Below are 15,630 nucleotides of genomic sequence, written 5' to 3' on the forward strand. Positions count from 1 at the left end.
CTTTCAGCAAATAGCCTGAAATGAGGTACATATAGAAGCCAAGTAGGCCTTCTGAAGCATCACTATGAACTAAGGTAGTGGAGGTGATGGAACTCCAGTTGAGCTATTTCAAATCCTGAAAGACGATGCTGTGAAAGCGCTACACTCAATATGCCAGCAAATTTAGAAAACTCAACAGTGGCCACAGAACTGGAAAAGGTCAGTTTTCTTTCCAATCTCAAAGAAAAGCAGTGCCAAAGAATGCTCAAACTACCAATCCCAGGGACGGGGGAGCCTAGTGGACTGCCGTCTATGGGGTTGCACAGAGTCAGACACGACTGAAGCGACTTAGCAGCAGCAGCAGCAGCACATATTAGCAAAGTAATGCTCAAAATTCTCCAAGCCAAGCCCCAACAGTACATGAACCATGAACTTCCAGAAGTTCGAGCTGGATTTAGAAAAGGCAGAGGAACCAGAGATCAAACTGCCAATATCCGTTGAATCATCGAAAAAGCGAGAGAGTTCCAAAAAAACACCTACTTCTGCTTCATTGACTATGCCAAAGCCTTTGACTGTGGGGATCACAACACACTGTGGAAAATTCTGAGAGAGATGGGAATACCAGACCACCTGACCTACCTCCTGAGAAACCTGTATGCAGGTGAAGAAGCAACAGTTAGAAATGGATATGGAACAACAGACTGATTCCAAATAGGAAAAGGAATACATCAAGGCTGTATATTGTCACCCCTGCTTATTTAACTTACATGCAGAGTACATTATGAGAAACGCTGGGCTGGAAGAAGCACAAGGTGGAATCAAGATTGCCAGGAGAAATATCAACAACCTCAGATATGCAGATAACACCACCCTTATGGCAGAAAGTGAAGAAGAACTAAAGAGCCTCTTGAAAGTGAAAGAGGAGAGTGAAAAAATTGGCTTAAAACTCAACATTCAAAATACCAAGATCATGGCATCCGATCCCATCACTTCATGGGAAATAGATGGGGAAACAGTGGAAATAGTGAGAGACTTTATTTTGCAGGGCTCCAAAATCACTGCAGATGGTGACTGCAGCCATGAAATTAAAAGACGCTTGCTCCTTGGAAGAAAAGTTATGACCAACCTAGACAGCATATCAGAGCTGTTACTTTTCCAACAAAGGTCCATCTAGTCAAAGCTTTGGTTTTTCCAGTAGTCATGTATGGATGTGAGAGTTGGACTATAAAGAAAGCTAAGTGCCAAAGAATTGATGCTTTTGAACTATGGTGTTGGAGAAGACTCTTGAGAGTCCCTGGGACTGCAAGGAGATCCAACCAGTCAGTCCTAAAGGAAATCAGTCCTGAATACTCATTGGAAGGAGTGATGCTGAAGCTGAAACTCCAATATTTGGCCACCTGATACAAAGAACTGACTCATTTGAAAAGACCCTGATGCTGGGAATGATTGAGGGTGGGAGGAGAAGGGGACGACAGAGGATGAGATGGCTGGATGGCATCACCGACTCAATGGACATGAGTTTGGGTGGACTCCGGGATTTGGTGATGGACAGGGAGGCCTGGCGTGCTGCAGTCCAGCAGGTCCCAAAGAGTTGGACACGACTGAGTGACTGAACTGAACTGAAACACTTTCAGCAAATAGCCTGAAATGAGGTACATATGGAAGTCAAAATAAGGCAAGGTTTTATCTGGGTTGTAAGCAAATACCTAACAAAAATGTATATACAATCTTAAATTTCAGGATTTAAATTTATGAAAGTGTCTTGAGATGAACAGTGGCTCATTTTGAAATCTCCTGATCTAGCCCTGTGAAGTGACTCTCAGCCTAGGTCACACACTGGAATCACTTGAGGGAGTTTTACAAATTGCCAATACCTGCATCTGAGCCTGAAAGATTTAGTTATCTGGAGTCCAGCCTGTGCATCAGAATTTTTATAACCTGAGCTCCTTGGGTGATTACATTCAGCCACTGGCTTAGAAAGTAAGACAAATTCCCTGCATCCTGAAAATGAGAAATGGAGAGAAATGTATCTAACTAAAAACCTGCGAGAGTGATCATATCATCAAAGCAGAAATTGATATAAGAATCCTAAAACTGTAGAAGGAACGTCAAGATAGTCTTGGAGTAGGTAAAGGCAACATACTCCAGTATTCTTGCCTGGAGAATCCCATGGACAGAGGAGCCCGGCAAGCTACAGTCCATAGGGTCCCAAGGAGTTGGACACAACTGAGCGTGCATGCACTCAGGATAGTCTAGGTGGTCAGTGGGTCTCAAAACGGGACACCCAGACCAGCAACATCTGAAGCCACAGGAAATGTGTTAGAAAAAGCATATTACAGGGCCCACTCCAGACCTGTGGAATAAAAATCTAAGGTGGAGCCCAGCTACCTGAGTTTTAAGAGGCCCTCAAAGCCATTCCGGAGAAGGCAATGGCACCCCTCTCCAGTCCTCTTGCCTGGAAAATCCCAAGGACAGAGGAGCCTGGTAGGCTGCAGTCCATGAGGTCGCCAAGAGTTGGACACGACTGAGTGACTTCACTTTGACTTTTCACTTTCATGCATTGGAGAAGGAAACGGCAACCCACTCCAGTGTTCTTGCCTGGAGAATCCCAGGGATGGCGGAGCCTGGTGGGCTGCCGTCTGTGGGGTCGCACAGAGTCGGACACGACTGAAGCGACTTAGCAGCAGCGGCAGCAGCAAGGCCATTCAGCTATCAGCTGAAATTGAGAACCATTGTTCAAGAGCAGTTACTGGGAGTTTTAAACAATATCCCGTCACACTTCAAAGATTCTGATACAGGGGTTTTTCTTTTTGAACCTCAACTGATTTCACTGTGAAACTGGGATGGAAAACCACTTATTTAGCCCCGCCCCTGTATTAAGAGATACGGAAAAAATAACCCAAGATCAGACTGCTAGTTAGTACCACCAGCTGGAAAAGACCACAAATCTTTTGATTCCAAATTGAGCTCTCTGTCTAGCAGCCAATTTATGTTCTTTTACTCAGGATGCTAGATTCAGTCTGGTATAGATTTAAACTGTGACTCAGTTTGAAGACTTCATTGTCACTCACAGGGCTCAGTTCTAGGAAACTGATCTTCTGGTTACTGTTCCTATATCCCTCATGATGGAAAATGAAAGTTAGGCCATGTTAAAATCAACACAAAGTAGGGGAAAAATAAAATTTAAATACGAATGAGTGCGTGCATGCGTGCTAAGTTGCTTCAGTCCTGTCTAAGTCTTTGCAACCCTATGGACTGAAGGCTGCCAGGCTCCTCCGTCCATGGGATTTTCCAGGCAAGAATACTGGAGCAGGTTGCCATTTCCTCCTCCAGGGGATCTTCCTGACTCAGGGATTGACCAAAGGATCAAACCTTACATCTCCTGCATTGGCAGGCGAGTTCTTTACAAGCACTCCAAAATAAAAACAGGAACCTTACAAATACTTGCAAACAAGCATATAATAAATGAAAAGTGTTTACATTTCAAAATGGATTGTGGAAAATCTATTTACCATTCATATAAGACCAGCACTTTGATCTTCAGGCTACCAAAAGTCCACTGAAGCCTACCTAAGAAGTTTGTCTCTTTGTGAAGTCTAAGTGTTACTCAGGCAGTCCTGCCAACTCTTTGCAACCCCAGGGAATGTAGCCTGGAGTTTCTGTCAAAAATTTCTAGCAAAAGTAAGTACAGCAAGGCCCCATTCTTGTGCCGCAGTGAGACTGTGACATGGGAGGGTCTTTCCACCTGCTCAGTACCCCTCCAGCTCCTCCTGCACCTTCCCAGACCTTCCCTCCCAGACCTTGCCTCCTCGGCCCACTTGCCCTAGTACTGGCAGAGATATGGGGCACCTGGGGAGGGGAAAAGAAAACATGCCTCTGGAAAAGGAAGGAAAACAACTAACTAGGCCAGAGAGGCTGATTTTGGTCCCCTGTGATCTTCCCCAAGTTCCCACAATGTTTTAGTGGCAGAACTAGGACTGAACTGGTCTTCTCCCAGTCCTTTTCAGCCTAGCGTTCTTTCCACGACCATGACACCTCCCATGCATTTATGCTGTCTTCACAACTTGTTGCTGATGTGACTCTGTCATCTACACACAACTTTTAAGAATTAAAGGAAACATTTGTTTTGTAAACTATTTGATTCTACTGGAAGCTATTTCAGCATCTGAAAGTCCCAGAGTCATCCTTATATCCAGCAATACTTGTACCATAAATGTACATTTATAGAGCACAGTTTACTAACATGCCTTAAAAAGCTTGATCTAACGTATACCTTGATCTACAATTCCACTACTAGGAGTTTGCACTAATAATCATAGCCTTATAAAGAAACTACAAGATATTTGTTGCAGCATCGTCTATAATAGAGGGCATCCAGAAACAACCTAAGTGCCAACAGTACAGCAGTGGTTACATCAAACAGGGCGTCTACACAAAGCAGTACCAGGAACCATCAAGATTATTGTAGTGGGGATAGTAAATGACATAAAAACATGTCAACAGGGTCACATTCCATTAAGTGAAAATGCAGATTGCAGAATACGTTTTCCTGTGAAAATAATTCCCACAGATAGAAAAAAAGACAACCGTATATGGGAAATTATGAATAGCAGTTATCTCTGGGTGGTGAAGTTGCAGAGAACTTTCACTTCTTTTCTTCACTTGTCTTGAAGTTTTCTACAAATAACATTGTTGGGTTTTTAATTATAAATCATTTTACAAGAAAAGTTGTTTTTAATTATCATAGGAATGTGATGAGTAGAGATATGGCTGAAAATGTTATCTTCTATAGAAATCTCTATATTGGTCCAAGTTCTCCAAAATTCTACTTGTTCACATCTTATAGTTAATATCTACTCAATAACACACTTAAAAGAATTCATTTCCTCCAGTGTACTTCTGACAAGCAGTTCTGTTCACGTTTTCTCTTCAGCAAGTTTTCCACTAAATCCCCACCTTCTAAGACCTTGTTCTCCCTCAGACACTTCTCTCCCTTAACATAAGGAGCAGCTCAAACCTGTGATGTGGGTCACCTTTGTGAAAGAAAAAGCTTCCAGACATACTGAAATGCTGGCTGCCACAGAAAACCAAATTGCCGTTCAGTTCAGTTCAGTCGCTCAGTCGTGTCCAACTCTTTGCGATCCCATGAATTGCAGCACGCCTGGCCTCCCTGTCCATCACCAACTCCCAGAGTTCACTCAGATTCATGTCCATTGAGTTGGTGATGCCATCCAGCCATCTCATCCTCTGTCGTCCCCTTCTCCTCCTGCTCCCAATCCCTCCCAGCATCAGAGTCTTTTCCAGTGAGTCAACTCTTCGCATGAGGTGGCCAAAGTATTGGAGTTTCAGCTTCAGCATAATGATCTCTGTTTGTTTCCAAGGCAAACCATTCAATTTCACAGGAATCCAAGTCTATGCCCCAACCAGTAATGCTGAAGAAGCTGAAGTTGAATGGTTCTATGAAGACCTACAAGACCTTTTAGAACTAACACCCAAAAAAGATGTCCTTTTCATTATAGGGGACTGGAATGCAAAAGTAGGAAGTCAAGAAACACCTGGGGTAACAGGCAAATTTGGCCTTGGAATACGGAATGAAGCAGGGCAAAGGCTAATAGAGTTTTGCCAAGAGAACGCACTGGTCATAGCAAATACCCTCTTCCAACAACACAAGAGTAGACTCTACATATGGACATCACCAGATGGTCAACACCAAAATCAGACTGATTATATTCTTTGCAGACAAAGATGGACAAGCTCTATACAGTCAGCAAAATCAAGACCAGGAGCTGGCTGTGGCTCAGATCATGAACTCCTTATTGCCAAATTCAGACTTAAATTGAACAAAGTAGGGGAAACCACTAGACCATTCAGGTATGACCTAAATCAAATCCCTTATGATTATACAGTAGAAGTGAGAAATAGATTTAAGGGCCTAGATCTGATAGATAGAGTGCCTGATGAACTATGGACTGAGGTTTATGACATTGTACAGGAGACAGGGATCAAGACCATCCCCATGGAAAAGAAAAGCAAAAAAAAAAAAAAAAAATTGCCCTTGCCCTGTGGTAAATTCCCCTCCTGAGTCAATTACACAGCTCTCTAGAATACTAACACATGTCATGTGTTTGCTATCATACCTAAGTCTACATTAAAATTTACAGATTGGGCAGATGGCCTCTAGAAGCTGAAATCAGCAAGGAATTGGATTTCCCCTCAAAGCCTTAGAAGGAATACAGCCCTGCCATTTTGATTAGACTTCTGACCTCTAGAACTTTAAGAGAATAATTCTGTGTTTTGTCAAGCCACTACAAAGCTACAAAGCAGCTATCTGGAATACTCGTTTGCAAGAACTATCAACACCTGACATGTAATACCAGCACTCAGTCCACGACAGTGAGTTAGAGAGAGAGCAACCACATGCCAAAGTCTGCCTGGTCAATCCTGTTTCTCATGGAATTATTAGCAGTAGGGCTCAGAGTGGCTGGCCAATTATACAGTCACCTTGATTATAAGCCTCCTCACCTGGAACGCACCCTTGTTTACAAAGGTCAAAGGCAGACAGAAATTTCATTTAGCTCCAAAAATAACTTAATCCTTAGCATCCTGACTCCAGATACAAGAGAATTCAAGGCACATTAAATAAAAAGTTATTTTAGTATTTTGTGAAAATGATGAAAACCAACATCATCATTAAATATTAGTTGTATTTAGTTGTACCATTTACACAGAAATGTTATAAATGACAGGAGATCGTGTATAAATAGTTCACTTCTTTCATTTCTAAATACTGAATTTCAGAGCCAATCATTAAAAGATCCAGCTGTGGCCAGAGCACTCAACAATCATCCTTCCGGAACACCATCATCAATACACTTTACAACTAACAAGAACTATGCGACCCTCCCTCACCATCCTAAAAGTCTTATTAATGATATCATTCAAAAACCTGTTCTTGCCCCTGCAAAGGTTACACCCTCTCTCTAGTCATGCCTTGCCTGCAGCCATGCACGTTTGGTAAATGATCAATTTTTCACGTGCACATTCACCAGTGCCTTCCGCTAGCATGACAAATCCTCACTTGAAAACATTTCCCTTGAAAACTGAAAAAGAGAAGTAATTTTGTTTCTTTCTCATTCTAGAAGTGCCCAGAAAGCCAACTTGAGAGCTGTGTATTTCTTAAGATTCGAAGAAACACTCAAAATTCTAAGACACTCATATTATCCTAGCTGAAATTCATATTTTAATTACCAAAATGTTTAAATTCTCATTACAAAAAAGTAGTCTTTATGTATGTTGATGGATGTGCTAAGTAACCACATTGTGGTAACCATTTCACAATATGCAAGTGCATCAAACCATCACATTGTATACCTTACACTTACATAATGTATATCAATTATACCTAAATAATTGAAGGGCAGGCAAAAACTGCTGCTATTTTGGCAAAGCATTATAAATGCTTTTTATCTGATAAAATGAACAAAATAATTAAGTGTGGTGTTAGTGGTGACCAAGATCGTCCTAAAGAAAGGTAAAAACACTTCTAAAATAGCATGAATCTTTCTTTGCCTTATTGATGGGTCCTACAATGAAATACCAACTAGTCTTGATTAAAAAAAAAAAAAAATCACTGTTTTCTCATAAGGATGTAAATTTCAACCAAAAATTTAATATAATTTACTATTTAAAAACACTCACTGTGTTCCTTTGCTGGTTTCCTTTCCTTTAGAGGGCAAGGAGAGAGGAGGAGACGCAGCCTCTCCAGACTGGGAAGAGGCAGGTTTATTAAGGCAGGGAACTCAACAGACCAGCGTGGTGGTGGGGCCGTACCAGGAGAGAGTCTCCCACCGGCTCTCACCAGAATCTTAGAAGTTATTATATAGAGTGCTTATCTGAGTTCAGTTCATGTATTTAGGCCAGATGGCCTCGGCAACACCTTGCTTTCTCCACGCTGCTTTCGGCAAACTATGGGAATGGTGGGCAGTCGGGGGAGTGGGAAGGAGCCAATGATTGTCCCGTTTGAGGTCTCCTCCTTCACAGGACCTCCTCAAAACATTCATCTGAAAACGCAACTTACCTCTGAATTGTGATCTTCTATCTGTACACATCTCAAAGAACTAAACTGACTTCAGATACCCAATGCAGCCTAAACTGAACATCACGTACAAACGTTTGAAATATTAACTTTATTAGGAAAGCATTTCATAGTAGTATCAGATCATATAATCAGTCACTTCATTTTAAATACAATTAAAATACGAACTTTTCATCCATTTGACACATATCTGGGCACCTACTAGTGCCAGGCATTGGGGACACAGGTCAAGCAGGAGGATCCCTGCTCTCACAGAGCTTACATTCTAACGGGAGGGCAATTTTTTTTTTTTTAATGCTTATATTTCTTATAAACACGTAAGTCAGAGGAAGAAAATGGTGTTCTACAAGACCACATAACAGGTGTCTAACCCAGCCCAGGGAAACCACAGAAATAAAAAGATAAGTGTTTAAGTAGAAGGGAGAAGAGTTCAGGCAGAGAGAACCTCATAGACTCTAAGAGGGGAAGGACTTTTTAGGTTCAAGGAATTAGAAGAAGTGTAGAATGGGAGGAGTACCCAATGTGAAAAGAGGAGTCCAGGAGATGAGACTTAAGAAGTGATGATCAAGACCCATGGAGGGCATTAGGGGTTTGGCACTTCTAAGGGAACCAGTGAAAGATGTGAAGCAACGGGACAGATGTGCGCCTTAGCATGGCCATTCTAATTCCAGAGTGAGGCAGAGATAGGTAAGACTGGGTGCAGGTAGACGCCTTTTAAGCTCTGCACTAAAGGACAAAAGTAGTGGAAGAATTCAAGAGATGGCCAGGAGGCAAAATCAATTGAACACGAGGATTGAATTCTGAGGTTCCCTAAACCTGTCTGACACAGAGGTCTGGAGCTCAGGGGAGAGCTGTGTTAAGAACTGTCAACATAGGAATCATCCCCATTTAGACAGTAACTAAAGCCATAAGAAGGGCTGAAATGGCCAGACAGCATAAATGAAGCCATGAAAAGCACACACATTTAAGAATGAGGAAGAATAATATTCAGCCATAAAAAGAATAAAATCTTGCCATCTGCAACAAGATGAGTGGACTCTGAGGTCCACTATGCTAAGTGAAATAAATCAGAGAAAGAGGAACACCATATCTAACTGATATGTGGAATCTAAACAACAAAACAAGCTTATACAGAACTGATTAGTGTTTGTGAGAAGCGAGAGGGGTGAGGGTGGACAAAATGACTGAAGAGGGTCAAACGGTAGCATAGGTCCAGCTATAAAATACATAAGTCCTGGGGATGCAATGTACAGCATGGGGACTACAGTTAATAATGCTGTACTGCATATCTGAAATTTGCTAAACAAGTAAATCTTAAAAGTCCTCATCACAAGAAAAAAAAACAAAAAATTTCGTAACCGTTCATGATGATGGATGATGATTAGACTTATTTTGGTGATCATTTTGTAGTGTACAGAAATATCCCATCATTATGTTGTACACCTGAAATTAATATAATGTTCCATTCAATTATATCTCAGTTTAAAAAAAGAAAAAGGAAATGTGCCAGAGGCAGGGAGAAGAGGGAATGGGAGTTATTATTTAATAACAGAGCTTCAATTTGGGATGATGAAAAGTGCTGGAGATGGATGGTGGTGATGATTACCAACAACGCGATGTGCTTAACATCACAGAACTGCACACTTAAAAATGGTTAAAAAGGTAAACTTTATGTTAGGTATAGTTTGCCACAATTAAAAGCAAAAAAGAGACACTTTTGTGCTATTTGTATCTTTTAGAGTAAGAATGTATTCACATATTGCTAATGAAAAATCAAGACAAACGGTGAAGGGAAGGAGGAAAGAGCAGAGGAAGCGGGACCTGCAAAGGAAACTAAATGAGGACCGGCAAGGAGGCTGGTAGGTTACAGCGTGGAAGCTCGGAACAGCGCTGCTGGAAGAAGTGTCTGACCGATGTGAATGCCCCAGGGAATTGAATCAGGTAAAGCTGGAAAAAGACCCACTGGTTTCGGGAACATGGCAGTCAGTGGTGACCTTGGAGAGGAGGGCTGCTGACAGCAGAAACCAGAAAGTGAGAGGGTGAGGCGAGAATGGGTAGGAAAACAGAACCTAGGGTGCAGACGGGGAGAAGTCCGATGCTGTGGAGAGGAGGAGGACGGTGGCTGGAGGGAAAAGTAATAGATGCTTTTTTTTAAAAAGTACATTAATATATCACCATGCATAATTGGCAAAGCAATCACTTCAGTGGAAATACAATTTTCTGTTTAAAATATCTCAATAATACCTGGAATTTACAGGTAGCAGAACTTCTCCTACATCTTATGGCTTAGAAAGGATAACTCTAAATTATTTCCTTCCTTCTAAGCATGGCAGAGTTGAGCCATAGAAAGCTTTTTCTAAGAGAATTTACAAGGAATGGCATTTCATCAGATAAATATCTTCACTGATTTTTTTTAAAGGTAGAAAAGTACAATGCACTGTGTTAAGAAAACACTTTTACTATTAATAGCGACATGTTAAAAAAGTCTAAAATTTTAAGGCTACAAATATATTAAATTTCAGTACACGTCCAATAGAAGATGCTTTATATTCCAATCACATCCTCAAGATGCCGAAGTTAGTTTTCTGGATGGGTGCATTGAGGGCAGCACTAAGGCTGAGACCCAGGACCAGCCGGGTGTCCACTGGATCGATAATCCCATCATCCCACAGCCTGAAAAAAGACCAAAAAATGAGTGATTGTGAATCCTGCACCAAACACCCAGTTATACTCACAATGCCTAAAAGTGCCAAGGAGGTCTTTCTGCAGGTGATATATGGATCCCCTGATGAGCTTCTGTGTATTATAATCTCACAATAGAAACCATGATCAAGAACAGGAGAGGGGAAGGAAAGAAAAATGACTTGTCTCAGTCCCCACAGAATGTCAAGCTGAACTTGAGGCTTTAGGAGCAGCTTACTACAAGGAACCTCAGAATAAACCCTGGTTTTAAAACACTTTATTTCATGAAAAGCTTTCTCATCCCTCCTCTGCCCACACAAGCATGCAAACCAAAATGATATATTACTGCTATTATTATGGAGATCCATATAAACCAAGGTAAGAGTCTCCAACCAAAGTCCCCACTGAAAAAGGTATAGTCCCCCAAACTCCTAAGAAACTATGAAAATTATTAATAGACTTCAGTCCATTTTATTAATAAAGTAAATATCTTTATATGTAGTTCTTTATTTTTTGCTACAATAGGAAAAGCAAGTAATGGTTTTAAATTGATATCAGAAAAAATTTACAAGTAGATATCCTAGTTTGCTATTCATGGACAACCTCATATTTATACAGAAAAATGAATAAGAAATAATATTTTTTAAAGGTCATTAGTGGGTGTCAGTTTTGCTTTTTGTAAACAAACTGCCTTCAGTATCTAGACATAGCATCAACTATTAAACCATGCTTACATTGACAGACCATGAGTCAAATCTTTGCTCATAAAACATTCATAATAAGTACCCTAAACTATCAACAAGCAATAAAAAAATTATTTTTGTAACCTGTTCAATTGACTATACACTCCCTCTGAAGCCTGCACGCCTGTGTGCCCAGTCATGTCCAACTCTTAGCAACAACAGGGACTGTAGCCCCTCACCGGGCTCCTCTGTCCATGGAATTCTCCAGGCAACAATACTGGAGTGGGTTGCCATTTCCTTCTCCAGGGGATCTTCCCAAACCAGGGATTGAACCTGCATCTCCTTCATCAGCAGGCGGATTCTTTACCACTCCACCACCTGGGAAGCCGCTTTTGGAACCTACAGCTGAGTAATATAGCAAGCACAATGATATCAAGGTTGCTCTAGGTAGGAGGTCCTTAATCAAATGTCTGGATAAGTTTGGATATAAAAACAACTGAGAAGAAGAAAATTGGCATGCTGTACAGGTAACATGTAAGGATAAGAAAAACACAGGAGGTTACAGCGCAGATGATGACAGAGCTCTCTGAAAAGACACACCTAGCCACATTAAAGCCTAAACAGACGAGGAAATTTATTAGTAAACTGAGATTTATCCAACTGATGGAAGGTGCCATAAACTGGCTTGAAAATCCTTTCATCTTTGAAACAAAGGTGGTATATCCATGCCACCAACTGTTTTAACAGATCAAACATCTATAAATTAACAGAAAAACTTTAGTCTTCAATATTAAATCCCAGAGATAAGTCTAACTGGGCCATATGCTCTCCTGTCTTGAATATAATCCATTAATAATAATAATAATGTTAAGTATGAAAATAATAAGGGATTCAGTCTAGCTAGGGCTGGAAAACAAATTAATGGCTCACACAAAATACGCTATTTTTCAAAATTTAATATTCCAACTGTCCTTGTAAATTTCAAAGTCTTATGTAAAAACAAAGTTATAGGTGAGCTTATAATGTATATTTTCTCTTTAACTTTTTATATGATTTTCTATTCCCTCTTTGTTTCTACTGGCTACTACGTAAGCCTGTCTCAGTGAGGGTAAAAAAGAACATACAATTTCTCAAACCAAAGACTATAAAAATATCCTGTTCTTAATTAAGTGAGTCAATGACCTGCCACAACAAAACACACTTGGACATTTGCTTTCAGAAATACATATTAACAAGAAGAGAAAAAGGTTTTTCAAAAATCCCAAATGGTATTAATTTAAAATTTGAAACTAATGATGCTCTGGGAGATAAGTATGTTCAGCCTTTGCAGCCCTCCAACATCAGGAGCAGAGTCTGCCACAAATGCATTCAAGTGACTGACATGGATTCTACCTTTCGATTTTCCTTTCTCCAGTAAATGACACAAATCACAGCATAATCTAATTTTAAAAGACACAAATAGTTATTTTCTTTTTCCCATATGCCCAAAGGATAAAAGGAAGACATGAAGCTTAAATTATTGTTCAGAATGCAGAACATTAAAGTTGTTGAAAAAGAGGTCTGAAAGCACACACATATCTCCAATGGGGACAGCTGGGATAATTTATTACCTCATTTAGTGGTGTAAGAAACAAACAGAATAAGAACCACAGTGGTATGTGAGGTAATTGCTTAATGTCAACATGTGGACCCTGGCTGTGAATAATCACCTTCTGATGCAGCAGGCTCCCTTGTTAAGAAGTGTCACTAAGTGTCTGACCATTTTCATGTTTAAATGGGGTAAAAGCAAAATAATCGGAGAGGGGAATGACTGGGATTCATGTGTCTAAGCTAAAATTATTGCAGAACTAATTCCTGAAAGTGACACAGCCAAGATTTTAACTCAACTTCCCAGCCCCAGTGTGGTCCACTTCTGGCCCCAGTGTGGTCCAGGCCTTGGACTACTCAATTAGGAGTGGACTAAGGGAAGAGGCGGGGGGAGTGGCAGGGTCAGACCAATAGGGATGGATCCAAAGTCCAGCCTGGAAGAAGAGCCAGCATTTCAGCACCAGGCATTCCCATTAGAGAAACAACAGTACAAAATTGTGTCCAAAAATTATTTTTTGCTTCCCATGAGGGCTGGATGATGCCAACTGCTCAGATCTTGTAAAGCTATTGCTCTGACTGTCAAGATCTGTCCATCAAAGAGTTAGTTATTCTCTGGCTCCCACCTTGCACTGGAATAGTAAGGGTTTCCTTCCTCTTCAAACCTCTTAATGATGGGCTCTTTTAAAGCTGCTTCATCAGCACTGGAGAACTGAAAGAAAAGGGACCATGAGTAAGTCCTCCTGCAGGGGAACACGGATCCACTCAAGAGCATCTCAAGGGAAAATGGGGCAACAGATTTCATGAATGACAATGTTACAACCAACATCTGAACAGTGAGGTGTAGATTACATGTGATGCTTTAACATATATGATCTCACCTGAGATGTGAGTACCTAATAAATTAGTGCACTGTTACATCTCCTTCATCAGAGCCAACATCCTGAAGTTGCTTAACATAAGGTCAACACCAAGGTTATCACATATTTCAGCAGGGTAGAGCAACTGGATGTGAATTATACAACATAACAAAAGGGCTATATTACATTTAACAGCTTCTGTTTAAGGAGGTGGAGAAGTTGGGGATTTTCAATCAAAATAGCCAAAATTTTAAAGATTTTAAAGTTTAAAGGGATAAGACAATAAACTACATTTTAAATAACCTCTGCAACTTCCCAGATAGCTGAGATTTTTCTCTAACACTTACGGGCTGGCCCATCCATACTGCCAGAAACAAGTGATAATTGACTGCAAACTCTATGCAAATTCATTTTGAAATCCTGAAAAGTATTTTCAACTTAAAGATTATTTTTTCAAATAAATCCAAGCTTTCTTCTGTACTTTCATTGGCTAATGTCATTTATAACTCAAGAATTTAAAGGGAAAACCACTAAAATCCTACACTTTCCTTTAACACATAAAAATAGATGAATTCATATATCTGTACACCAAATTAATCAAATAACTATTTAATAAGGTATCACTGTGCTGGGCTAGCATTTAAGACATGTCTTCAAAACATCAGGTAGAATTTCATAGACCCCACTGCGCACACATGCCCCTCTGCACACACAAACGTGAGGCTTTCCTTTTGCTTGGATACTAGTCAGCACTAAAGTGAATCTGAAACCTCAGTTCCACAGAACTCCTGTCACTTGGGATGAGAGGCATGGATGAGATGCATTCAGGGAGACAGGAACCACCTCTGGCTTTATGCTATCCTCACGCTACATACTAGGCAGTTGACCAGATGATCAATCTCTAAATGACAGAACTGAGAGCTTAAAAAGGCAGGGCCTCCTCTATGCTATGCCTTACTATGACGAAACGGTGCATCCAAGCAACTTCAGGAGCATTCACCAATCATGAAATAGTTTTAAGTTATAATAAATTACAATGTAAAATTTCAGATGAATCTCTAACAGACACAAACAGAAGACTCCCTCTCAAACAGTCATTTGCTGATCTGCCTTTCGTTAAGCTTCCGGGGCCCTTTCCAGCCTTCTTTGATACTTTCACAGTGTAATACTGGTATTCAATTCTCATTATATGACAGGGCCTCCCACTCAAGGTATCCTTAACAACAATCTACAAGTAAAATAGGAAACAAAATTCTGCAGCTTTAGATCATAAAACCAAAAATGTAAGTCAGGTTTATTTAAATCTCTTTCACATCAAATAACTAAGAACCAAACATCTTTATGCCTCAGGCACTCACAGACAAGAGTTTCTGAAGTGTTTTCTTAGACATTCTTAAAAATGTATAAATTACTACAAGAAGTTACTTCAAATGAAAGGGCTTTAAAAAGAGAGATGGAGAATGTGGAGGTCTCGGCTGCTAAAGCAACTTCCAGGCCAGCGTCTTCTAGATAGAGCCAGGCCCTGCATGTTGGAACCGTGCCCATGAACCTGGAGGGTTCTGGGTGTGCTGCTCCCGGCTCCACTGCCTGGTGAGCCTCAGGCCGCACTTTACCTGCTTCCCTTCCCGGGCTCGTTGGTCCTTTGCTACGGTCGCCAACACGTTAGCTGCCTGCTCTCCTCCCATCACTGAGATGCGAGCATTTGGCCACAAGTAGAGAAATCTTGGGCTATGCAAGGAGAAATGAA

The 15,630-nt window shown here is 40.7% G+C and overlaps 1 protein-coding gene across 1 annotated transcript in view; it reads right to left on the minus strand.

Annotated features, from left to right (window-relative positions):
• Window positions 1-8,204: 8,204 nt before the first annotated feature.
• Window positions 8,205-15,630, minus strand: part of MCCC2 (methylcrotonyl-CoA carboxylase subunit 2) — a 75,004-nt gene continuing 67,578 nt past the window's right edge. The window contains exons 15-17 of the mRNA XM_052658973.1: window positions 15,497-15,611; window positions 13,650-13,735; window positions 8,205-10,747 (exon numbers count right to left, since the gene is read on the minus strand). Coding sequence (XP_052514933.1) covers window positions 10,630-10,747; window positions 13,650-13,735; window positions 15,497-15,611 — 319 coding nt within the window. The 3' untranslated portion in view covers window positions 8,205-10,629. The remainder of the gene's footprint in view (window positions 10,748-13,649; window positions 13,736-15,496; window positions 15,612-15,630) is intronic.

This window comes from Budorcas taxicolor, chromosome 20, assembly GCF_023091745.1.
Source record: "Budorcas taxicolor isolate Tak-1 chromosome 20, Takin1.1, whole genome shotgun sequence".
NCBI classification, from domain to species: Eukaryota; Metazoa; Chordata; class Mammalia; order Artiodactyla; family Bovidae; genus Budorcas; species Budorcas taxicolor.